The 24,939-nt window shown below is 39.3% G+C and overlaps 2 protein-coding genes across 6 annotated transcripts in view; both read left to right on the top strand.

Annotated features, from left to right (window-relative positions):
- Positions 1-14,437, top strand: part of camsap2a (calmodulin regulated spectrin-associated protein family, member 2a) — a 38,880-nt gene extending 24,443 nt beyond the window's left edge. For 2 of the 5 annotated variants that reach the window (XM_055049724.1, XM_055049714.1), the window contains 11 exons: positions 4,689-4,785; positions 4,981-5,077; positions 5,167-5,198; positions 5,296-5,365; positions 5,483-7,640; positions 8,482-8,618; positions 8,986-9,200; positions 9,614-9,686; positions 10,852-10,967; positions 11,239-11,357; positions 12,189-14,437. In XM_055049724.1, coding sequence (XP_054905699.1) covers positions 4,689-4,785; positions 4,981-5,077; positions 5,167-5,198; positions 5,296-5,365; positions 5,483-7,640; positions 8,482-8,618; positions 8,986-9,200; positions 9,614-9,686; positions 10,852-10,967; positions 11,239-11,357; positions 12,189-12,494 — 3,420 coding nt within the window. In that variant the 3' untranslated portion in view covers positions 12,495-14,437. Of the gene's footprint in view, positions 1-4,688; positions 4,786-4,980; positions 5,078-5,166; positions 5,199-5,295; positions 5,366-5,482; positions 7,641-8,481; positions 8,619-8,985; positions 9,201-9,589; positions 9,687-9,918; positions 9,985-10,851; positions 10,968-11,238; positions 11,358-12,188 lie in introns of all 5 variants that reach the window. The other 3 variants (XM_055049696.1, XM_055049687.1, XM_055049704.1) reach the window with 3 other exon arrangements.
- Positions 14,438-14,980: 543 nt separating this feature from the next.
- LOC129378059 (WD repeat-containing protein 47-like) lies at positions 14,981-24,043 on the top strand. Its single transcript, XM_055058331.1, has 17 exons — positions 14,981-15,141; positions 16,175-16,232; positions 16,389-16,579; positions 16,663-16,746; positions 16,901-16,985; positions 17,225-17,533; positions 17,706-18,145; positions 18,781-18,877; positions 19,625-19,797; positions 19,883-20,134; positions 20,558-20,633; positions 20,757-20,914; positions 21,544-21,713; positions 21,851-22,021; positions 22,152-22,283; positions 22,787-23,005; positions 23,086-24,043. Exons 3-17 carry the CDS (start codon positions 16,422-16,424, stop codon positions 23,226-23,228), a joined length of 2,667 nt encoding a protein of 888 aa, XP_054914306.1. The 5' UTR covers positions 14,981-15,141; positions 16,175-16,232; positions 16,389-16,421; the 3' UTR covers positions 23,229-24,043.
- The last annotated feature ends 896 nt before the right edge of the window (positions 24,044-24,939 follow it).

The following is a 24,939-nucleotide window of genomic DNA, read 5'->3' as shown; positions in this document are numbered from 1 at the left end:
TAAGCTGGGTTGCACGCCAGTGGAGTGAGTCATGTTGTGGAAAAACCTCTTGTAAAAAAACCCTCTGTTCAAACCACAAAATTGGAGAACTCCATACAGCCTGCACTGCTGCTGTTTGAACTTATTTAGCTTTTTCCTTCTATACTATTTGCTGTTACGTTGTTTTTCTTACCCTATTTTAGGTCCCACTTCTTTGTGAGATATTCCTTGTCTTTCATTTTGTGTTGTTTTCAGGCTCTGAGTTTTCTTTAATTCTGCCACTTGTACTTTTTGGTTTGCATTTGTTTCACTAAAACTTAGTTATTTTTTTCTTTTCCCTTGTTGATGCTTCAGCTTACAGACTTGTCTGTCATTTATTAATAAAGTTAGCATCTTTATGTAGATTTGTGTAAACGTCTTGCTTCGTGCGATGATGCTGGAGTGCATCTGTCCTAGAAACAACTCCTGTTTTTCATTTTTTGCCAAACTCACTTGCTGCCCTACTTTTCTTCCTCCAGCAATAATAACACACATATAGCCAATATAACGGGCTAAAATAGTTGGCAAATATGTCAACCGTGTCAGACTGATGCACTTTTTAAAATAGAAAAGTGTTTGCTGTTTTCTGTTTTACATTTTATTTTAAATATTTTTTCAAATCTCTGCCAGATTTAAAAGTGCATGAACAGCAAGTAAGCTTTCCTAATCTTTGTCTAATACTTCCTTTGAGGTCCTAATGTCTATGTTAGTTGCATTGTGGAGGATTTACATTCTTGTTCCTGGATTTTATCCTTTTCATCAAATAGCCATCATGGCTTCTGAAGCACATGAATACCACAACATCAGAAGACAAATCACAGTGCAGACAACCTAATTGTTCCTTTAATAACACCCTTCTGTTGGCTAGAGGGTTTATTACAACTTTCCTATTGTGCTTTATGTTTTTGTTCTTGTGGTGTCTATCAGTCTCTTCCCCCGAATGCTGCATAAACAGTAAGCTGGTGTGTCATTTGATGGATGAGTATGGCTTTGGCTTGCTACCGTCTAAACGTGTCTTTGGTTTCAGACGTGTGGCTCTGAGCAGGTCACTGAAAGGACAAACGTTTTTCTAACCAAAGATCATGTCAGGTTCCAAACAATATACCGATTTTAAGCGATTTAATGTGAATATAATTAAACACAAATTTTAATTTCAGGTAATACTGTCAATATTAATATATGGGTTGGAATAGTTGCATTTCTCATTACTTTGATTAAAAAAAGCAAAACATATAGTATTTTATTACATTTATGCTTCCTCCAAAAAATTTCTCTTGACCATGGTGAAATAAAAAGAAAAAAAAACTTATTTTTTTATTGACCAGCATGCAAAACGGTTTGTGTCTGTAAATAATCTTTGCATGATGAAAACATTCTGCCTTTGAAAATTAACCTCAGACATACAACCAGGCCTACAATGGAAGTGTTTAGAGTCAAGCTTATTCATGTTCTAGAATGTTAAAGTCAATATATAGAACTAAATCAGATTGCAAATTATGTTCTTCCTCAAAAGCTCAAGGATTTTGACCACTGTACTTAGACAAGATTAAAAGTGTCGCCCTAAAAACCTGCATCTTATTGTCAACAGAGCTTAAATGGAAGAAACAAGAAGAGTGATTGTGCTCTGAGTCCAGCCAGCAGCATTATTTTGCTGACACTGATTTTTGCAGACATAAAGCTGTCCCAGCAGAGCACAGTTACTGTCTGAAAGAAGCAGTAAAAGGCAGAACTGCAAAACGAGCGAGTCAAATTCGATAACCTTGACCTGGATTTCCAGGCACACACACCATCAGTGGCTGTGTGCTGCAGCCCGTCACACTAATGGAGACCTTATTATAAAGACTGAGCCGAGACATTAAGGGGAGGCGAGGTGAGGGGGCAGGCGAAATTGGAAACAGGACAGAGGTAGCAGGAGTGGGAAGCAATTAGAAAGGTGAGGGAAGGGTCTGGTCAGTAATATTGAAGAGAATCACCAGGGTTCAGCTAGCTGCCAGCGCATATACTCACGCTGACTTGTTTATTTATTCTTAAGATGGTGTTGCTCTTAAATTAATCTCAATCTATCAGCACCTGTGGGTTGTACAGTTTTGCAAACATCTTTACTCATTCAGCACAATCAAAGTTAAAATTGAAGACTGACAGTTTAAACATTCAACACTTTCATCAATATCCTCATGAACAAATCAGTCTACTCATGTAAAATCACATGTCTATTGCAAATTATTGTAAATGTAAGATACTAAAAAGATGGTGGAACAGGGACAAGTTCCATCATCCTTTTATAAAACACAGAGTGTTAGCCTTTAAAACCCAACCCCCTAAAAACCATTTATTACATACACAACTTAGCCATTACCCTTAGGTAATGGGCCTCGCCTAGTAAATCATGTCAGCCCTACTCCCCTTTAGACACTCTGCATTTAATTAATTCACAACACATCTAAATTACCATCTGTGGTTGAAAGAATGGAGATTTTGTTCACAATGTCTGGTTTTTGACTATCTATAAATCACTGAACATTAAGCTTTGCAGTAAATTGAAAAAAAAAAAAACAACAACAACCACTGTTTACTTTTAGTGTTTCACTGTAAATTGTGAGTGAGGTCAATAACATACACAGGCACCCCCCATTTAATGTCTTAAAATAAACAGTGATATTTTTCATTTCTTTCTAAGCTTTCCAGGCAGCCAGTTTAATGATGCTAACAAGTGACACACCACTTTATCTGTTTAAGTCACTGCTGCCACACCAGCTTTGCAGGCAGGAAATGAAAGAGTGGGATTTTCCACATTTGTGTTTATTGTCTCTGCCTGCTAGACCCATATCGTTTAATCAACCTTCCACCCCACCTCTTGTTGGGATTAAATCCCCAGGAATTGTCAGTGCATGTCCTTGTCTCCTGCAGAACTCAATGATATCACTCACAGGGTGTGTCTGAGTGACCTTCCATTGACTTTTTTATTGGCTTTAAGCAATACACACCACAAGTGCCTTTGGGTGTCTCATTATTATATTGTGTGTGGGACATCTCAATCCCTGCACAGTGGATTAGCCACCACCCCCACCCAACCTACTTCTTCCAACTAGAAATCTCATTAATCATCAGTCAGGTTAAAAGCTGCACACTTAAATCTCCAACCAGCAAAATCTGGCAGTTCTGCAAACCAGGCAACGTCAGAAGTAATAGAGCCAAACAATGGGAAAATAGGTGGGGCAGTGGGTGGTCTGTATGAGTGCGTGCTTGCTTAGGGGTGACATTATACTACAGCACTCTCACCTGGTGTGTCAGTAGTAGACAGGGGAACAGATGGAAAGGAAAAACAAGGCCTGGGTGGTTCAGATATTAGGAGATCTTATCATCGTTCTTGCATATTTTTCTGCTTTTCTATTCATCAAAACCTTAAAGGATGTTACCCAAAGGTAAATAGCATGATTTGAATAACAGTTTAAAAAAACTATGTTGAGTAAGAAAAACTTAGTTGAAAGAAGTTTTATTTATGCATGTTGGTAACATTACTTTACTTTCTGAAAGCACCTAGAAAAGACTAGTTTTGCAGTTCTGCACATTGGCATGTGGGCTTCAACATGAAGAAAAACTGCAAAATGCTGCAGTAACAGTCACAATAGACAAGTGTCAGTAGTGTTAATTGCCTCTGCACCTCCTGGTGGGCTCTTGGGCTGCAGTTTAGCTTGTGAAGTGAATGTTTGATTTGTGTGTGGTAGTTTTTTGCTTAGCAGAGCAAAATATTGCTGATGAAGTGAAAAGGATGTCGTTGGCGCTGATCCATGCACCACTGCCTTTGTCTGGGGACCGCAGATTGAGGGGTGGTTAGAGGGTGTGTTTCCTCAAGGTCACTCTCGCTTCAGAGCTCCCATACTGCATATTTATGGGAGCTGCATGAACACATGATTTAGAATACTCCAATAATTGAGTCTGAAAATGCTTTTAAGCAAAACAAGATGCTAATATATTTTCTTTAAGAAATTTTACAATTTTGCTATGTGTTAGAATTATTACAAAATTAATATCAGTTTTCTAGAATTTCTCTTTTGGTATATTCAGATTTGCAGTACATATTATGTGGTTCTTTTTTCAGAGCAGTGCAATCTGGTGGTTTGACCTCCTACAGTATGTTGACCTGATTTAGACATGGACATATCATGGCACAGCAGTGTCACAAAATATCAACATTTACCTAGTGTGAATTAGTTTAAGTTGGTGGTTGCACAACTGTGACTGAAATCATAAAATATACTTATTATGAAAAAATAATTAAGCCTTTTTTGGCTTCTTGTAGTTTCTGACATTTCTTAAATTCTGGCTCCAGTACATTTATTTTTCAGCGTAGTAGGTAATAATTATTTTATCAGTCCTCAGAAAATGTGTGAATCTGCTGACAGGAATGCTTAAAAATAACTGGAAATTAAGCTGTAAATTGTTTGCAGACATTGTGTGGAAAGGGACTAACTTGATAAAAATGTTATCACTGCAGATTTTATTGGAGTCCACAGTGACACATGGTGGTGAAATATATTCAATGCAGTTGTAATTTAGTAGAAGTTGATCGAAGGCAAGTACTTATATTTATCCTCGAAGAATCTTCAGATCAAATGGGTTTAACATGACCTAGTCACATGATTTTAACATTTGTTTTTGTTTCCCGTCAGAACAACTATCTGGTGTTCATGGCTGAGCTGTTTTGGTGGTTTGAGGTGGTTAAGCCGTCTTTTGTAAAGCCAAGAATGCTTGACAATAAAGGGACAGGCAAGTAATAAATTCAAGCGTTATAGTTCAAGTTATGTCATGCAAGTTACAATGGTGTCTTGTTTGTTTGAAAATGTAGTATAAAAAGTTTAATACATTATGCTTGTAGGTTTTCTAAACTGGAAATGGCAAGAGAACATTACAGTAATGACCTACATTGTGAAAACAAATTTTCTCTCTGTTTTACCCTTCCAGAACCATCATCCATATTGAAAAGTATGCCTTTTATTCCAATCTCCAAAGCTACCAAGAGAAGTTTCATGGAAAGACCTCCAAGTCCTGAAAGACCCAGGTAGAGTATTTTAAGAATTTTGTGTAAAATTATGTTGATTTATGAGATTTAAAAATTAAAACTAGTCATCTTTTTCTGTAAATTTATAGTTTACCCCTCCGACCCCAGCCTCGTAACACAGGTAATTATAATTTTCACAGCAAAAAGATTAGTTGTTTTTTGGGGCAATTTAAATTCTATTTTTTTCACCTGTTTTCTGTTTGATTTTTGTTATCCAGGAGAGATCAAGAGGTCTAGCTCCATGTCTTTTGTTGATGGGAATCTAGGCACATGGCCCAAAGAGAAAAGGTTGGTAATCACATCTATACATCAAGAGATGTGGTCATTTTGAGTTAAATCTAAAACGCTCACTGCCTTAAATCATATACCTGCAGATTTATTTACAGTTTTGTTCCTTTGTTATAGGTCTGGGCCTTACGGGGTGTCATTTGACATCCCCTTTGACAAAGGGGATCCTGCTCCTGTTGTACCTTCCTCTACACGTGGAATGGTGAGATCTATTAGCACTGATGATGGTTCTGGTTTCAAGGTCCAGCACATGACTCGTGGAATGAAGAGGAACCTGTCGTTCCAGCCAGTGAATGGTCAGAGCATTGGTATCCAGGAGGAAGGCTGCCCAGAACACCTTGCCGGAGTGGAGTCCTGCATACAAGCATTCCCCAATGGACATGGAAGTGTCCTGGCATCAGCTCCCAATATGGAAGAAGCCCTTCAGATTATCCACAGCCCAACTAGACCACCTGTAGAGGGCATCAACAATGGTTTCTTTCTGCACAGCCAAGCCCCTGGGGAGGGTACTGGTGGCTTGGACCCTCTGTCAGAGTCTGATTCCAAAGAACTTTTGAGCACCGCAGACACCACCGAGGTGGACACCGGCATTCACATCCGCACAGAGGACATGCTGGATGAAGATTCCTCTTTGAAAGACCTCTCCGTAAACATGGACCTAGATGTGGACACACCAAGCCCCTGTCCAAGTAATCAGAGCAAATCTCCCTCGGGAGTGAAGTTGACCAGCTTTGCCGAGCAGAAGATGAGGAAGCTTAGTCCATCAGCCCCAGATTCAGGCAGAGGAAGCAGCAGCTCCATGAAGACCACTCCAGAGGGCTCAGAGTTTGCCCTCCCACTGTCAGTCTCCTGGGCACCAACACCTGAGCACAGCCCCATCCGTCAACAAAACACACCAACCTTTACTGCTCAGGCAACACCCATATCTGTCCAGCTTCCACCTAATGACCCTGCACAGGTCATGGCTACAGAGATGGTGCAGCTGAGGATAAGGCTTGAAGAGAAACGAAAAGCTATTGAAGCTCAAAAGAAGAAAGTGGAAGCTGCTTTTACGAGGCATCGGCAGAAGATGGGCCACTCAGCATTTCTCAATGTGGTAAAAAGGAAAGCTGATGGGGCTGCTAATGGAAAGGAAGGGGGCAAAACTGATGGAGAAGGAAAGTTGGCGAGCACAAGTCCCACATTTAAATTTGGCCGGAGCAAGGCGGATACACCTGACGGAGCAGAACAAAGCACCACATCCTCTTGTTGGCAGAAGACACCAGGTTCAGGAGATGAGGGTGGACAAAGCCATGCTCAGATCACTGAAGCTGATCTCTCTGAGTATACACGTTCAATCGAAAAGCTCAACCACTCTTTGGCATTTCTCCAGGCTGAGATGCAACGTTTAGCTCAGCAGCAGGAAGTTATCATGGCCATGAGGGAACAAAAGCATCAGCAAGCCTGGGTCATTCCCCCTCCTCATACAAACCCCTCACCACAGAAACATCCTCGACCTGGAGCTGTTACCCGCTCTTCTGGGCCTTCTTCCCCTGCCGACTCACCTCGTTCAACCCATCGCTCTCCAACCAGCATCAAACGCAAATCGGCCTCCTTTCACTCACGCAATCCTCGCACAGCTCGACCCAGTGAGCTCAAGCTGGCACCATACAGTCGTGTCCTAACTGCACCACAGTCAGTCGATAGCATCCCGAGGCTACGCAGGTTTTCCCCTTGCCAGCCTTTGATGAGCTCCTTCATTTATATGGGGGAGAAACCAGCAGCTGCCAGTCCAGAAACAATCGGCCAAGATGGGAATAATACTAAGGAGACAGATTCCATCCTGTCCCCTGAGAGGGAGTTGGCTAGTATTTGTGCTATCTACTCCCCTCACAGCTCCCCCAAGCTGCAGACCAAAACAGAACAAAGTGAAATGGATGCTAATTTCTCCAAGCAGAAAACAGAATCTCACACCCATGATGAGATTTCAGACACTGTAAAAAATGACCAGAGCAGCACAGTTCAGAAATCATTTATTGAATTTAAACCCACCATTGAGTCTTCATTCCCTGAGGTTCTTGCCCATCCTATAGTAGAAACCTTCACAGTGATGCCATCAGAGTTACCTCCAAAGCCAGAACCTTCCAGTCAGGCCAAAAGTAGTCTGATTGAGGTTTCTTTGTCGGTCGTGAAGTCTACAGAGGATCTAACAATTGATGACGGTTTGGAGATGGAACAAGGCAGTACTGAGAGTGCAGATGATGAGCAAAGATTATGTCGTGGATTCTTCTTTAAGGTAATTTCAGTTCTATCAATCTTGTCACAACTTTTGATAATGGAATCTTAATGTGCACCTTTAACATCGCTATGGGGGAAATGAGCAATTACATATTTATAACAGAACAGCCTCGTTTGTTTTGGTGGGGAAAGCTTCTCGCCCAAAACATGATGAAATTAATAGTTGAGGAAACATGTCGGCTAAGGGCACCATCGTCTTGCACAGCACCTTAGATTGCTTTTAGCTGCTGTCTAGGCTCTGATGTAGGTCAGAAAAGTGGGGCTGCTGTGAATAATTCAGGGCCAGCTGTGAAAATGTGGGGTGGGATACAGGTTCACTTGAATGTAAAGTATAGGGGTTTATTTGTTTTCTTAAAAGTCTTTAAACTGAAAAATAAACTGACATTTATTTAACTAATGAATTTATGCTTCAGGTATACCTTCTAGTTACTTACTAAGTCTAGCCAAATATGTTTTTTTTCTTTTTCTTGAGTTATTTGCAGTGCATTTATAAAAGATCATTTGAGATATACAGTGTCTTGAAAATATCCATATTTCTTGAACTTCTTCACATTTTGTCACGTAAGACCTACAAATTTATCATATTTTATGTGAAATATATAATAAATATATAAGACATTTATTCTATACAACTAATGAAAGTAGAGGTGCACATTAGTGCTTATGTTTAGTCCATCCTAAATTGAATCAGTCAGTTACAGTGATTAGACTTGTAGGGTTGGTTTCTATCATCTTTGTACATGTAAAGACTGACATTTTTTCCATTCTTCTTACACAAATAATTTACTATGAACTTACTTAATGACTTCCTTCTCCTTGCTGTCTTTGGTTTTCATCAGGAGGATGGCAAGGCAGAGGAAAACATGGCACAGAGGAGAGCTGCACTGCTGGAGAAAAGGATGAGGAGGGAAAAAGAGAGCCAGATGAGGAAGATGCAGCTGGAAGCTGAGTTGGAACAGAAGAAAGAGGGAGCTCGGTATGGAAATTTACTTTTTTTTTTGTTAAAATAAAAAGTCAGCTTAGTCTTTGTCATTCCTTTGGTTTTAATTTTTTTAATTTATAATTTTTTGTTTTGTTTAATATTGATTTTCTTTGTTATTAAATGTTTTTTTGTTCTTTTTTTTTTTTTTACAGAAGTAAGCAGTTCCCAGAATATACCAATTAACTCTTCGGAGTCAACCTAAATACACTGACTCAGCTTAACTTTTTACGATTTATATACCTGTATAGATTTCAAAATTATTCATGAAGGCTCCTGGTATTTCAACTGGAAAATCTCACTATTTTTGATAGCATTTTTAAACCTCAATCTCCGTACTTCTTCTGTTCCTCAACATGTTCAGGGTGAAAGCAGAGGAGGAGCGTATCAGGAAGGAAGAAGAAAAGGCCAGGAAGGAGTTCATCAAGCAGGAGTACCTCAGGAGGAAGCAGTTGAAGCTGATGGAGGACATGGACACTATCATCAAGCCCCGACCTGCCAAGCAGAAGAGGGGTCGACCCAAGTCCATCCACCGGGACAGCATGGACTCCCCAAAAACCCCTGTGAGAGCTCCCACAGGTATCCAGAAAGACTTGGTTCAGAAACAGCTGTGTTTCAACTCATTGTCCCGTACCTGAGAAATTGTTTTTCACTATGTATTTACTGTCAAATATAGAGAAGCTTTTTGGGTCATTAACAAAAATATGCAAAACCATTGCACTCTAACAGACTTAAAGAACAGTGTGTCTTTAGTATGTGCATATGTATTGAATTTAAATCAAGTTGTCCTAATTATTTGGCTTATAATATGTTGTCTTCATGCATTTTATGGCTGTGATGACTGTCGTCATTTCACTGATCTCCACATTGCTCTGCGACATGGCTGCTACAGTGCGGGGTTTTGTTTCCATTTGTGGTGTCTGTGTAATTGTGTCACTCTGTGCCACACTTTGGTGTCTCACATCCAGGTTCACGCCAACGTTTCTTTTCAGTCTCCAGCTTGTCTCTGGTTTCGCTGACCTTGGGTGACAGTGACAGTGTTCACTCAGACAAAAGAGCACCAAGGTAAGGTCTGCTTACAAGTGCATTATTGCAAGCTGGAAGTATGCAATTGAAATATATATATGAATATGTAGATTGTAGTCACATATACAGTCAGGGCTACTGATGAAAATTTTATGATAAAAATCAGCAAAATTTTGGTTGGAAATCTTGATTCATTGTATTTTTCTACTCTAACATGCTCTCTTTAAATTTTTTCTCTTTGCTACTTTTTTCCTGCCGTTTCACACATCAGAAGTTCTAGTTTAGCTTCTAGCAGTCTCTTCTACTTTCTGAACTCTCCCAAACAGAGAAGGAGAAGGTTAGTTTCTTCTTGGGACTTGAAGCTAAGGCCACTAATCTTTTCAGCCACGTGCAAAGATGCTCATCCCTGATTACAAAGCACTGGTCTGATTCTAGACTCCTGTGCTTGTAAGTTTGATAATCCGAGTTTTCACAGTTCTGACTCCACATGATGTATCTCATTATAAAGCATTTCACAGCCTTTATGCTGTACACAATAGGTTACAAGCAGCCTTGACACATAAAGACATAGTTTACAAATAAATGTTCCACGCATCCGGATGTTTGTGAGGAAATGCGATATGCACGTGGGATGTAAAGTGCTTAATAGTGAGATACAGAGTAAGCTTTGAAAAAGAACACCCACTATGCTTCTCACTCACCCATCTGCAGCACTAATCCACACTCCTGTTAGATTCACAGCTGACTAAACATGAAGGGGAACCTTTTTGTTTAAAAGCACAGTGTCAGAGCCCACTCTGCATAAAATAACATTATCAAGTCATTGCTTTGTCTACAATAAACACATGTAAGGTAAAAAAGGAAGGCTTTAATGACTTGTTAATGTGCATTCACAAAACACTATTGAAAATTTAATGCAAGTTTGGCTTTAACTGCTCTTATTGCAAAATAGGAGCAAGTAAAAGCTGCACAGTATGATGAACCTGGTCCATATTATGCTCCTCTCCCAGCCTGTGCTTGCAAACTCTGTTGTTTTCCTGCCCTCTGCAACAACATCAAACCAAGCCCTTGCTTTTGATGACCAAACTGAAAATCACCCTGCCTTGCTTACACTGTATTTTGCTGATCATTGAAATTTAGCTCACATGCAGGACAGGTGAGCTAAAAGTCAGTGTGTGTATACATCTGTGTGTGTGTGTTTTAGGCCAGACTCTGCCGATGGCTTTCTTTCACCGAGCCGCTCCAGCAGCAGAAACGGAGAAAAAGACTGGGAAAATGCCTCAACCACCTCTTCTGTTACATCCAATACCGAGTATACTGGTGGGCATATATAGCATGATACTTACGCAAATCTGGCCTTTTATCATTCAGAGATGTTAATGTCACTTAAAATATCATAGTTCTAAATACACAGATTGATACTGAAAACTCTGGCTTTTATGATGCCAGAGGAAATATGATGTATTTCCTTCTCAGACCACAACGTGACACTGAAATCTTCATATATGATTTATGAAAGTGTTAAAATAGCAACCAAGTTTGTAATAACTGAAATAGTGTCATCCTGATTTTTTTTTTTGTTTCCTCTCAGGACCAAGGCTGTACAAAGAGCCCAGTGCTAAATCTAATAAGCACATTATCCAAAATGCTCTGGCCCACTGCTGCCTCGCAGGCAAAGTCAACGAGGGGCAAAAGAACAAGATTCTGGAGGTAACAGCTTGGACTATTACTGTTCCAATCACAGATGCTTTGTTGAAAGCAGGGACGATGCATGTCACTTCAATGTCCAATTTCCACGTGTTTTAATTTGTTTTATTTGGAGATTCACTGATTTGAAATTACTTGACTGATTTTCAATGGCTAATTATTCATAGCTGTTTTCAACCATTTAGACATTTCTGATTTATTTTTCAGATTTATAAATAAAAGTCGTATTATTTTTATATATACATTTTCATGACCCGAAAATGTAACAATAACATTTTTAAAGAATTAATAAACAACAGAACTTTCTTTGTTTTCTGCATTAAAAATCTGAAAAACTAAATGGAATTGCATCTTTTTTTGTCTTAATTTATTTTTGTGTGCATCTTAAAATTTACAAGTGCAAAACAATATTCTCTTTGGGTTTTTTCAATCCAAGTTAATAATCTAAAAGTTAGATCAAAAATAATTATGTTATATTGATTCAATTAGAATATGTGTTCAGGTGATGCTCATTCAGCAGGTATTTTCATTAAGCCCACATTTCTGGATTCTGGATTTTTTACAACAAACATCATGTTGGTGTCAACATGTACACCAAATGAATGTAATTAATCTATGTATTTAATGTACTGAGCTGAATAACTGAAATAAAACATTTTTCGATATTGCTCTTGAATATATTGTGTTCAACAGTGGTGTCGAGCACCATTAGCATTGCTAAATGTAAACATTAGTCTCTGTGTGTTTTCCCTGTAGAACACATTGAAATAAAGGGGAGAACTCTTAAACCTTTGTTACTCTGACATTATTTCTTCTTATTTGTTACTCCTACAGGAAATGGAAAAATCAGAAGCCAATAACTTTCTGGTTTTGTTCCGGGATTCTGGCTGCCAGTTCCGATCCCTGTACACCTACTGCCCCGAAACACAGGAGATCATCAAACTCACAGGGATTGGTCCAAAGAGCATCACTCGCAAGATGATCGATGGACTCTACAAGTACAACTCGGACAAGAAGCAGTTTAGTCAGATACCGGCAAAGACTATGTCAGCCAGCGTGGACGCCATTACCATCCACAACCACCTCTGGCAAACCAAGAAGCCAGCCACCCCTAAAAAAGTAGTGCCTGCACAGTCCTAATAGAACTCTGTACCCCTGATCAGTACCCATCTCAGTTTGCACTTCGCTGTACATATCCATAAGGATTCCAACACCTGCAATGCCAGTTTAATGAATGCTTATTTATCTTTTTTATGTTAATTTATCACTGCATTACTGCTGTCTATCTTGCATATTATTAACTCGATCTGACAGGATGCATCAGATTATGAAAAACTGGAATGTTACCATTGAACAAGTTATTGGCAACATTTGAGTCAGTCTTTATAGGTACGTACGAGTATTGTTCTGTTTTATTACGTGCTAAAAGTGGAAAAAGAGACAGTATGAATGCAAGGACATTTTACGTGGTAACCTGAAGCACTGAATGTTTTAATGTACAGATGGATTTCTGTATGTCTGATTTTGTTGATGCCGGGCCTTATGCACATTGTTTCTCTGTGTGAATGCATTGAAGGAATCATTAGGTTGAAACATTTTAGGTGTTTCGAAGGGCACCTCTGTTCTTTAATGTCTATGGATTTTACAGTTTGTATGAAAAGGTTTGTGTGACTGTCAAAGGGCCAAAAACTAATTTCATACAGCTAGTGTTAGCCACACATTCACGTGTGCTCAGCTCAACAAAGCCAAGCGGTTTCAGCTTTTACAGAACATTTTTGAGAGTAGAAGAATGTCGCTGGAAGTCACTGGTTCTTCACCTGTGGGATACGACACCTACTGACGATTCATGGCATAATGTATAATGGATGCATAATATCTAGGTCTTGGGTGAGATTTACATTGGTAGTGATACAGATACAAAAATTACACGAAGGATGAATGATTCTGTCACACTGGTTGTTTTAACTCTGGAGAATTTTTATAGCTGGTTTGTGAACAAAACAAAACAGCTCAGTAGTATTTTATTGATTTAATCCTGCAAACAGCACCATGTAGGAACCTTATAATCAATAACAATAATTTATAAAACATTTCCACCTGGTGGTTAGAGAAATATGACTGAAACTCAAGGAATAAATATTGCTTCTTTAATTCTAATTTAACAAAATTCTTCTAGTATTTCAACTGTATCACTAAGCTCAACATTTAAACTCTTCAAATGATAAAACTAATAATATCTACACTTCTAAAAACTGCGAGGTAATTCCACTAATCACCAAAATACAGTCAGTTAATAGAACCATTCTTTGTCACTCAGATAATTTCTCCTGTTGTGAAGTAAGTCAACCATACATTCAAGTAGTAGGAAATTCTATAGAAGATATCCAATAAAAACTAAGTTGCCATATGTCTTGTATGTTGACCTTTTGAACATAAATAGGTTTGAATTTAAGTAAGTTATCGGATAGTGTATGTAACAGCAGCCTATTTGTATGTTGTCCTCACACACAACATGTATTATTAAAGCTCTGTAATGTGGTAAGTAAATTTATATTCCTTGCTACTTTTAAAAAATTGGAAGCAAAATGATGCAAGGAAGAGAAGTGCAGGTGGATCCAAGCTGCTGAATACGGGTAGAGACTCACCATCAGGTTTTATTGGTATCAATACTGTATTATTTTTGCCTCCGAATGTCAGATTAACATGTGTGATTCCTTTTTTTTTTTTCTTTTTTTTACTAAATAAATCCTTAAACATGGTGCTATTATTTTCATAAGAGTGTTTTGTTGGGAAGGGGGGTATTTATTACCAAAAGAAAACATGTACATGCTTCTGAAAAAATGTCATTGAACATGACAGAGGAAAAGATCTATCCCCAGGAAGCTCTGTCCATTGGCTTTTGGCTGTTTAAGGCCAATGGGGGGGGGGAATCATTTGAAGTGTTATGATACTGTATAGAGTTATCATGTGAGCTTTCTGTTTGATGCCTTTGTTTGTGCTGCCATTTAACGTTGCACAGTAGTTCCATTTTTAGATTGTTCTTATTTTTGTTTCTGAAATGAATAAACGTCAGCATGGCCTCAGTTTGTATGCGATGTTTTATGTTTGTTGCGTGTATGAAACACACTTTAATAATACAAGTTATACAAACGATCAAATTTTAAGAATGAAAATACGCAACCATAATTACAAAACTCATTACAACAAACGTTCAGCGACTGCCAAAGAAAGAAAATTAAACTAGAGTAAAAAAGAATAAACATAATAAACTGGAATCACAAAGGAAGGACTGGAAAACAGAAATAAGACTCTGATAAGAGAAACTAAAGCATACAGTAGTTCTGTCCATTGGAGCTGGTGGGTTCACCTGGGGCCCTGCAACTACATCAACCGCCTCTGTCTCAAATCACCAAAGCTAACACAATTCGACTGTATCCAAGAGGTAATGTAAATATACATTACAAAAACACAAGTACTTGGGTTTCTTGTTAACACGGTCTACGGCTGACAGCTTCAAGAAAAATATCAACAACAGTAATAGCTGTAGAAGTTGTCGCGTCGTGGCGCTCTACTGACCGCTGGGCGTCATCGCTTCAGCTGATTGGTGGCTTACGTCTGCGTCCGCATGGCAACCGTAACCTGTGTACAAGAAGCGAAGAAGAGGGGAGCCCTTAGACAATAACGCTTTCGCTTAACATCCAGAGCCTTCTCTGGTGTGCCGCAAAATCTGCGCAAAAAGGGATAAGAGGTGCTGACCGCGACGTGCGTCGGTGTGGCTGCCTGACAGGTGAGGAGCTGGCACGGCTGCGCTGTGATTTGGCGCGGTGTCGGAAATGAATGGAGTGGCTTTGCGTGGAAAGGCTGTCGCCAAATAGCCGTCAAACAACGCGTGTCCAGCAACGGGAAGGTGCTGTGAAAGATGTCAGATTTGGGCCGCAGATCCTGTTCCAGAACCGGGATGCTGTGTTTTTGTGCAGGGGAGGGACGGGGCGGTGTCAGCAGCTGACTGTACTCTGCCACCCGGAGTCATTACCGCCCTCTCTTCTTCCCACTGCACCGCGCATGGAGGTGCAGCCATATGTTGTTGTTTTACGTCCGTGTCCGGTGTTGCAGTATTTAACCAGTCACTGACCGATTGCATAGAATTACATCCCTGTTTTCTTTACTCGTATTGGACAGATGCATGAATGCAACCTTAAGTCAAATCTCTGTGTTAAAGAAAGCACAATAAACCTCACTGAAGTCATCTTCACAATACAGCAACGACCATTTTAACTGTGTAATAATAAAGTGTCAACTAGTAAATACAGTCTCATAAGGAGTCTTACTCGATTAATCAGAGTACTAATTACAGTAAGGCTTGAGTAGGAGATATATTTCACAGAGAAAATTGTTCTTGAAAATGCAACAAAAATACTTTATGCAAACATTTGTTTAGTTTACAAAATTCTTCATGCTGCTCGTCCCTAAATATTGACAAAAATATTGAGTGTGTGTGGTATTGTAATTTGAACAGTTTGATTGGTTTTAGTGAGATGTAAATCAAAATGCATAGGATATGGATAGTGAAAACATGTAATTAGCTTTCATGCTGGTTTATCATTAATTCACATTCTATGTTAAATTATTCCTGAAAGCCATCAGCCTGTATGGAGACTGGAGTGGAAAATGAACATTTTTTGCTTCAACTTAGTACTATGAATCTTTCCTTTGAAAAGGTCTTTGAAATAGTTCACATTGTTTATGTGTGATATTTTTAAAAAGGTGTAAAGAAATTATACATAGGCAGCATTCTTTGATAATTTTGTCATTTCCTGCAGATCATGTGACTGGTTTTGGACCAACAGAACGTTCCACCAGGCAACAAACACCATCCAAGTAAATAACAATTTGAGACTTCTTCTTGATCCCTTTGAGGCTAAAATCTTAAAAGGGATGACTAAATGTAAAACCAGCAGCCAAATGGTGACTTCAGGATCACTTCAAGGCATTAAATATACTCTAAAGTTTGATAAAGTCTTTCTTTTTCCACAGCTAACTGCCATCCTCTACAACTCATCTACGACCATGACAGCAGAGGAGGTCATCAACATCAAGGAGGCTGAGGTGATCAAGTTGATCCTGGACTTCCTGAACTCCAGGAAGCTGCACATCAGCATGCTGGCTTTGGAAAAGGAGAGCGGTGTCATTAATGGACTCTACTCTGATGATATGCTCTTCCTACGGTATACCTACACTCATCCTACAATACGTGTAAAAACTGGAAAGGGTCGTACTGTCTGAGGTTTGTTTTTATTACTTTGACCAGCCAACTCATTCTGGATGGCCAGTGGGAGGAGGTGATGCAGTTCATCCAACCTTTAGAAGGGATGGAAAAGTTTGATAAGAAAAGGTAAAATGAAATGTCTCTCAGATTATTTAGCAAAATATTTTGTTTATATTTTGTTCCATGTCTCTCAACTCTGTACATTAGAAGAACATTTTAAGCTCTAAACTAGCAGTCGATGCTGTCATCAGTCCTTTTTCTAATACTTTTATATTTCTAGGTTTCGATACATCATCATAAAACAGAGGTTCTTAGAAGCTCTGTGTGTCAATAATGCCATATCAGCTACTGAGGATCCACACAATGTATGTATAAGTTCAATTAATTTACTGTTTCGTAGTAGTTCTAAAGATGTCTTTGTAAAAACGTTCTCAACCATTTTCGGGTTAACATTCTAAAAGTCTGAATAATAACTTATGTACATGGAAGAATGTTTCCTAAAGGACCATTCAATTTGTAAAATGTATCCTTCCTTATTGAGCCATACAAATATTAATTACATTTACAGTCTTATTGTTTTTCTTCATTGTCTTCCCCTCCACAGCTGGAGCTCACAATGCAGGAGGCTGTGAAGTTCCTCCACTGTCTGGAGGAGTTCTGCCCAACCAAAGAAGACTACAGCAAGCTGTGCCTTCTCCTCACCCTGCCGCGCCTCACCTGCCACGCCGAGTTCAAAGACTGGAACCCCAGTTCGGCCCGTGTCCATTGTTTCGAGGAGGCCTGTGCCATGGTGGCCGAGTTCATCCCTGCGGACAGGAAGCTGAGTGAGGCAGGTTTCAGGGCGAGCGGGAACCGACTCTTCCAGCTGCTCATCAAAGGAATCCTTTACGAGTGCTGTGTTGAGTTCTGCCAGGTATTATGATGTGCTAAAGATAAAATGGACTCCAATTATATTTACTATATGAGAAAGTACATAATTAACAATGCGTTGTCAGGCCTATAAGGAAACCATTTGGGTTTTTTTCTCGTGCAAAGCTGAGGCTATTAAATTTGGTACATTTTGTTGATATATCTGTGTTGTCTAGAGTAAAGCGACAGGTGAGGAGATCAGCGAGGACGAGGTGTTGCTCGGCGTGGATTTGCTCTGTGGGAACGGATGCGATGAGCTGGATTTGTCCCTGCTGTCCTGGCTGCAGAACCTCTCCTCCGGTGCTTTCACCTGCGCCTTCGAACAGAAGACCCTGAACATTCACGTGGACCGCCTGGTGAAACCCAGCAAGGCTGGACACGCCGACCTCCTAACTCCCCTAATCAACCGTCTCTCTCCCTGCCCAACTTCGCCCTTTCGCCGGAGACCTCATTCGGCCGACACTTACATGTCCAGATCCCTCAACCCAGCTCTGGACGGCTTGTCCTACGGACTGGCAGCACAGGACAAAAGAGGCATGGAAGCCAACGTAAAATCTGCGCTCAGTAGGAGTCTCGTGGAGAATAACGTGCATCAGCAGGATGACTCACCTGAGAGGTAAATGTCAAAAAAGGATTAAAACCGGTTTGCTGTGCTGGGTTTAAGGGATTAAAAACACCAAATACGATCACATTAATATACATAATTAGGTTCAAATTTAATTATGTAACTATATTTTTGTTTAGAATGTTTCAACCACAGCTACATCTACCAGTTTGGTTCTACATTCACAAATAAGCTTTAAACCTAAGAAAATATCCATAGTGTTTTAAAGCTTATAAACTCTTTGGAATTATATGCAGCTCACAAACTTTTTCTGACTCATGCACATTTCAAGTTTTCTTTCAGGTGCGACCTGCCAGCTCTCTAGTAATTCTTAACAAAATCGGTGACACCCTTATTACAATTTTACAAAGTTGTAAGCCAGAAGTCACTTTTGACTGCAGATATTGTGCACATTTCCTACAAAAAATAAATCTCAGAATGTGACTTCTGATAAAAACCCGATTAAATTCAAAGCAAATAGGTAAAACAACTTTCTTTTTGTGCTTGGCTTTCATTTTCATCCTGCTCTGCCTTTGTCATTTCATTAAGCTATTTGGTTGTTGTTTGTTTTTGCTTTTAGCTTGAAATACTGTTGTATTGATCTGAGATATTTTAAAATATTTTTTTATTTCTTTTTCTGTGTTAAGGAAGCACTCACAGGGGTTGGATAGTCCCCAGACCACACGCACTCCTCTGACTCCAGGAAAAGATGGCGGACCACCATGCAGTGCAGACATAGTGGAGGTAATACAAGCTGTGTGTGTGGTCATAGTCGGTCCAGTTTATACAGTAAGTACATCTTATATGATAACATTTTGGTACAATCTGGTAATATTAAATACACTCCTTTTACCTAAATTGTGCTGAATATCATATTTACATCATAATGTCTTTATTCTTGAAAGATTCAAGTGTTGATGAACAATACCAGATGATATCATAAAATTCTTTACTGAGAAAGAAATCCAAAGGTGCTCAGTGTCAGATCAAATATTATAAGGAGATCTTTGTTAGTTTGATTTTTTTTTCACATGTATTTTCTGCTTTAGGGAGCGTTGTGTTTCATAAATGTGAAAAATCTCTTTCGAAACCTGAACTTTCATGAAGGAGATGACGTGTTCAGGGTCATGTGCAGTGCTTATGACCCCAGCTGGCTTTATTTAGTTATTTATTTGGGACCATTCGGTCATTCAGCTGATTTTCCACATATTTCTATCCTCTAAAATGAAGTATTGTTCTTATCAAACTGGAGTGATCGTTACAATATTATTTTTAGGTGAGGAAAAACTCCACTTCTCAGTTATGTACTGATTTGTGTTGATCTCTCACAGTGAATCTCAATGAACTTGACATTTGTGGTTGTAACTTGATTCAAAGTGAAGTAGTGTAGGAAATTGAATACTTTGCAAGGCATGATGGTGTATTTGGGATCCAATATGGCATCTGCTGGTCAGTGGTTTTATTTATCTCACAGTGGTTGTGTTTTTACAGCGCCGTGACTCCACAGAGCACATCCAAGAGTATTATAGGCAGCGGCTTCGGGTGCAGCAGCATCTGGAACAGAAGCAGCAGCAGAGACAACTGTATCAGCAGATGCTGCTGGAGGGAGGGGTGAAGCAGCAGGATGGAGCCCAACACAACCTCACCGAGACGTTTCTCAGCAGGTGGGGGCGTCATACTAAAACATTCAGTTTGACCGCTGGAAGAAAATGTGATATTAGTTGTACCAGGACCTGTTACTTTGTCTAGATCCATTCAGCGGTTGGAGGAGATGAATGTGGGCATCGATCCCAAAGGAGATGAAGTGATGGCGCACTTGGGCCAGCAGTGGAATGGGTTGCCAACAAACAGCTGCACCTCTAGCCCCAGGACGGCAGACGTTCCCAGCACAGAGAGGGGCCCTGTGAGGAGCAGGTCAGGAGGGGTGAGCAGCACCCCGTTGAACTCTGGGAACCACGGCCAGTCATCAATCAGCGAATCCCCAGTTACTAAAAGTCGCAGGTAAGAACCTCTCAAATCTCTGGTGTAACATTTACTATTATTTTTTACATTTACAAAAATATAAATGTTTAAGATATGCAATTACAAGTTTCATTTTGCATTGTTATAAGACAGTCGATATTATTACAGCCTAGAAGAAGCGGGAAAAGTATGGAATTTAATTTAAAGATTTTCCAGACTTTATTCCATCTTCCCTTCTGTCTTTTTGGTGTCTTTCCTTTTCTTTTTTTATTTAGTTTTTCAGGTGGTTTCTAATTTTTTTTTCTTTCTTGCTGCTTTCTCAGTTCCTGCCAGTTGTCAAAAATGTTCAATTTGTTTAACATTTCAGTTGAAAATGTGCAAGAAACTTGTGCCTAAATCAGATTTATTTTTGATTTTTTTGGTAGATGCAATTAAAATGCAATGCTGTATGCTCATTTTCAGCTTGGAAAGAATCAGAGATTCTGCCGCTGCAGTCCAAGATGATCCTGGCTGCTCCGCCATCAGAAACACACATGAGGTGAACCAAATGTCCAATAACTATGGCAAAACTTCCACTCACAAGCAAGGCTCAAACGCTAAAAGACATTTAGATTCTTGTTGGAACTCATTAGAGTTCGTTATGTTTCTGGTCTTGTTGCAGCATGTGAAGTCCAAAGCCCAGTTTGTACGGGTGAGTCAGCTTGAGGACACCCAGGCTCTGCGTGCCGTAGCTTTTCATCCATCTGGAGCGCTCTATGCAGTCGGCTCAAACTCCAAAACCCTGAGAGTCTGTGCCTACCCAGAAACAGTGACCAGCAGGTAGGCTTTCAAAGCAGGAGAAAGTGAAAGAGGACGTAGATTATTAATTTGCATTTATAGTATAATACTGAGTACCTTCACAGTTTAAAAGCCTTGAATATAAGGAATTTGCTTTTGTTCTTTTCCGGGCCTGGGTAAAAAGAATAAAAGGAAAGTAGAATCTTAGAAAGATATGAATTTCTAAACAATAAAGTACTTTTCACATTATTTATATTTAATTTACAATCATTTTCTTTAACCTGCCAGATCTCAGGTGGTGAACCTGATGTGTTTGATTTCACAGGGCCCAACAAAGTTATATAAAATAGAAATTTTGAAATATTTTTTCTATTAAACTGTGTTTCAATAGATATTAGATACTACAACCCAGCTATGCCAATTTTCTTCTAAAATATCTTTAAGAAACGAATCTTCAAAAGTGTGGCATCTTTAACTGGAAAACACTGTTTGTGACTTGATAAAAATATTGCATAAAGTTCACTATTATGCTTTAAAGCATAATAGTGCTTTAAAGCCTTAGCATATTTTAAGCTAAGGCTCAGCTTAAAATATGTAATTTCCCTTTTTCTCCTAAATATTCAACACTGATGCTAAGGTCACATGTGTCTTTTCCTGTTTTGCCATTTTAGCGGTTCCAGTGCAGCCAAACAGCCGTCGGTGCGTTTCAGACGAAACAAACATCACAAGGGCTCAATCTACTGTGTGGCTTGGAGTCACTGTGGACAGTTGCTAGCCACTGGCTCCAACGACAAATATGTTAAGGTTTTGCCTTTCAATGCAGACAGCTGCAATGCCACAGGTACAGTTTAACAGGTTTAGTATAGCTTTTCTTTTTTCTATATGAGCACAGGTAAAAATGCCAGTGAAGACAGGAAATTACATTTCCACGCGCATACACTGTCTCGCTGCTTAAAAGCAAATGTTTCCATGATTCAGGCCCAGACCTGGAGTTCAGCATGCACGATGGTACCATAAGAGACCTGGCATTTATGGAGGGTCCTGAGAGTGGGGGATCCATCCTGATCAGTGCCGGGGCTGGAGACTGCAACATTTACACAACAGACTGTCAGAGAGGACAAGGCCTTCATGCCCTGAGTGGACACACAGGTAACCCAGTGGTAAAAACACCACTTTTTATTTTAGAATGCTAATATTTTTCAAACTAATTCAAAATTAAAGTTTGGCACCACAAGAGAGTCAGAATAAAAAACAGATTAATGCTATTATACCTGGATAGGTCACATTCTGACTGTGTACACATGGGGCGGTTGGATGATCGCCTCAGGCTCCCAGGATAAAACGGTCCGGTTCTGGGACCTTCGTGTGCCCAGCTGTGTTCGGGTGATTGGCACATCTCTGCATGGATCAGGTGAGTCAAAACACAGATGATCCAGATTTTAACTCAATATTTAATCAGCTGTAGTTCACTAGTCCACATTGCCCAAGTGATCATATCATTCAAGCCAACCATGTCAAGTCAAACTGTACAGGAAGATATTGTAACTATTGTTCTTTTTTAAACAATTTTTTTTATATAATATTGAAAAGTCCTTGTATTATTATACAAGAATTCATTCACATGCTTGGAGTTTATTTTTTATCATTAATTTATTTTTCTCTAAACTTGGCACATAAAAAAATGAAAAACTCCAGCTACCTCCAGTTTATCTCAATAAAAACAAAACCATTTAAACTCGGTCTCAATTTCTTTTTTTAATACAAAACAATTGTGCCAGGATATATTAGATTTATAGTAGAAACAGGAAGGTTCTAATAAAGAGACTGAATATTCCAAAAACATACACACCTGAAAATATATGCCTTAAATCAGGCTGAGCCAGTTCTAGGATGTGCTTCCTCTTTATCGCTCAGGAAGTGCTGTTGCTTCAGTGGCGGTGGACCCCAGCGGCCGCCTGCTGGCCACCGGTCAGGAGGACAGCACCTGCATGTTGTATGACATCCGAGGGGGACGCATAGTTCAGACCTTCCGCCCCCATGGCAGCGACATTCGCTCTGTGCGCTTCTCGCCGGGAGCCCATCGTCTCCTCACCGGTTCCTATGACAACAAAATCATCATCAGCGACCTCCAAGGTGCCCATGACGTTTGTGAATATAGAAAGAAAACGACAACGAAACAGCATGCGCAGCTAATCCTGACCTTCTGACTCCAGGTGACTTGACGAAGCCGCTCCCTCAGACGCTGGCCGGCGAGCACTGGGACAAGGTGATCCAGTGCAGGTGGCACCCACATGACCAGACGTTCCTCTCCTCGTCTGCTGATCGAACTGTCGCCCTCTGGGCTCCGGGGCCCTGAGAATTTCAAGAGATTAGCTGTTCATAAGAGCACAGTTTACTCTGTTTAGATCAGCCTCTGCTTGTGTACTGCAGTGAGAATGTTTTGAAGACTTCATGCACTGAAAGCCACCGGTGTGAGTTGGAATGCTACTACGGTACATCTGTGTGATTCTGTCACCATGGGACACCATAGTCTGTGTGTGTTGATGTCAAAGGTCAACTGTAGCTAAAGGTGGATATAAAACATTTTTCAAATTGTCAAAGGAAACAAAAATGTCTGTGCAGTTGTAATTTGGTTTTAGTGTAATCCCAAAGCCTCAAAAGTACTATTCATTCTTCTGTGTTTGCTTGTTATATTGTGATTGATAGGGTGGATGACACACACAAAAAGAGAAAACTAAGTTCACACCAAGCACACTTTTAAAACTGCTTTAGTTCTTTAACAATGCACTGAAATATTTTATCAATATTCTGTCAAGTTGATGAAAAAAAGGAATAGAGATAAAAAAAATTTACCTTTTGTTGCAACATTGCACAGCGTTTCACAGCTCATCAAAGCACAGCGATGTCAGTGGTTTCTATGAAAATCAGTGTCTGGACTCAACATTGTGGAAGGAAGCAACATTTAGTTTTATGCATTTCATAATGTGCCTTTATTAAACATCTGCAGAGAACAAGCTTTCTTTTCTGATTGCATTTCTATGCCAAGTTAAAGTAAATATTTTAAACATGTCATTAATGCAGAAAATTGGAAGCAGCATTTTGACTGTGCACATATGTATGTAATGTAATAAATGATTGATGTATTATCATTAAAGATTTTTTTATTAATTAGGACATGAAGACTGAAAATATGACTTATCCTGTTTTATTTTGGTCAACAATAAAATGTAAATGTGTTTCAGGCCAAATTTTGTCACTGAGACAGCAACATCACTAAACTAAAGGTTTTTATTCATCCTACAGGGTGTTTGTAAGCTGATGCTGTAAGGCTTGAAGATCATTTTTGAAAACTGGTAAGTGTTTATTTTCTGTACACTGATCAGTAATGAGTTGGTTCAAAATACTTCATCTGTGGGTCAGAACTTCTAATCAAATGTTGCATTGTTCATATTTTTTTTCTTTTTAAGAAGTAGTATTTAAATCACCACTGCACACATTGTAAAATATAATTCAGCCAGAAAAGCAAACTGAAGTTTGATTTAGAAAGATAATTGACAACTTTAAGTCATTTTTGTCAACATAAACATACCTCATGTTTGCAGCATAAAGTTCAGTACAACTAATTTATAGCCAGTCAAGAACAGAAGCATCCCAGCAATGGGAAAATAAGCTTCATTCATGTGGATACTTTTTTTAGGCTGGGAATGGATTTTACTTGTGTTTATCCTCTGGTGACAAAAGTAAAGGAGTAACAAAAGTGAAATAGAATTACATTGTTGCTATTGTACACATGATGCATGTGGATAAATGAAAACTTCACAAAAGGAGTTGGATGAACTACTTATATAAAAGCAGCATTTGTATTGTGTCTTTTCCTCAACTGTGTACGACACATGCATTCATTTTCCAGTGTATCATTTTCTTCTCTTTTTCATTTAGTTATTACAAAGTGAATCCTGCAATAGAAGGATCAAGTATGGCACAGTATGGACAGTGGGCTGATGGAGTGATGAAGGTTAAAGGGTAGAGAGGTGGGCCAGAGAGGGATTTACTCTCACACACACGCT

The sequence above is a fragment of the Poeciliopsis prolifica genome, unplaced genomic scaffold (assembly GCF_027474105.1).
Source record: "Poeciliopsis prolifica strain line A6 unplaced genomic scaffold, Auburn_PproV2 SCAFFOLD002, whole genome shotgun sequence".
Classification (NCBI taxonomy): domain Eukaryota; kingdom Metazoa; phylum Chordata; class Actinopteri; order Cyprinodontiformes; family Poeciliidae; genus Poeciliopsis; species Poeciliopsis prolifica.
This window is presented reverse-complemented; position numbering and strand designations above follow the sequence as displayed.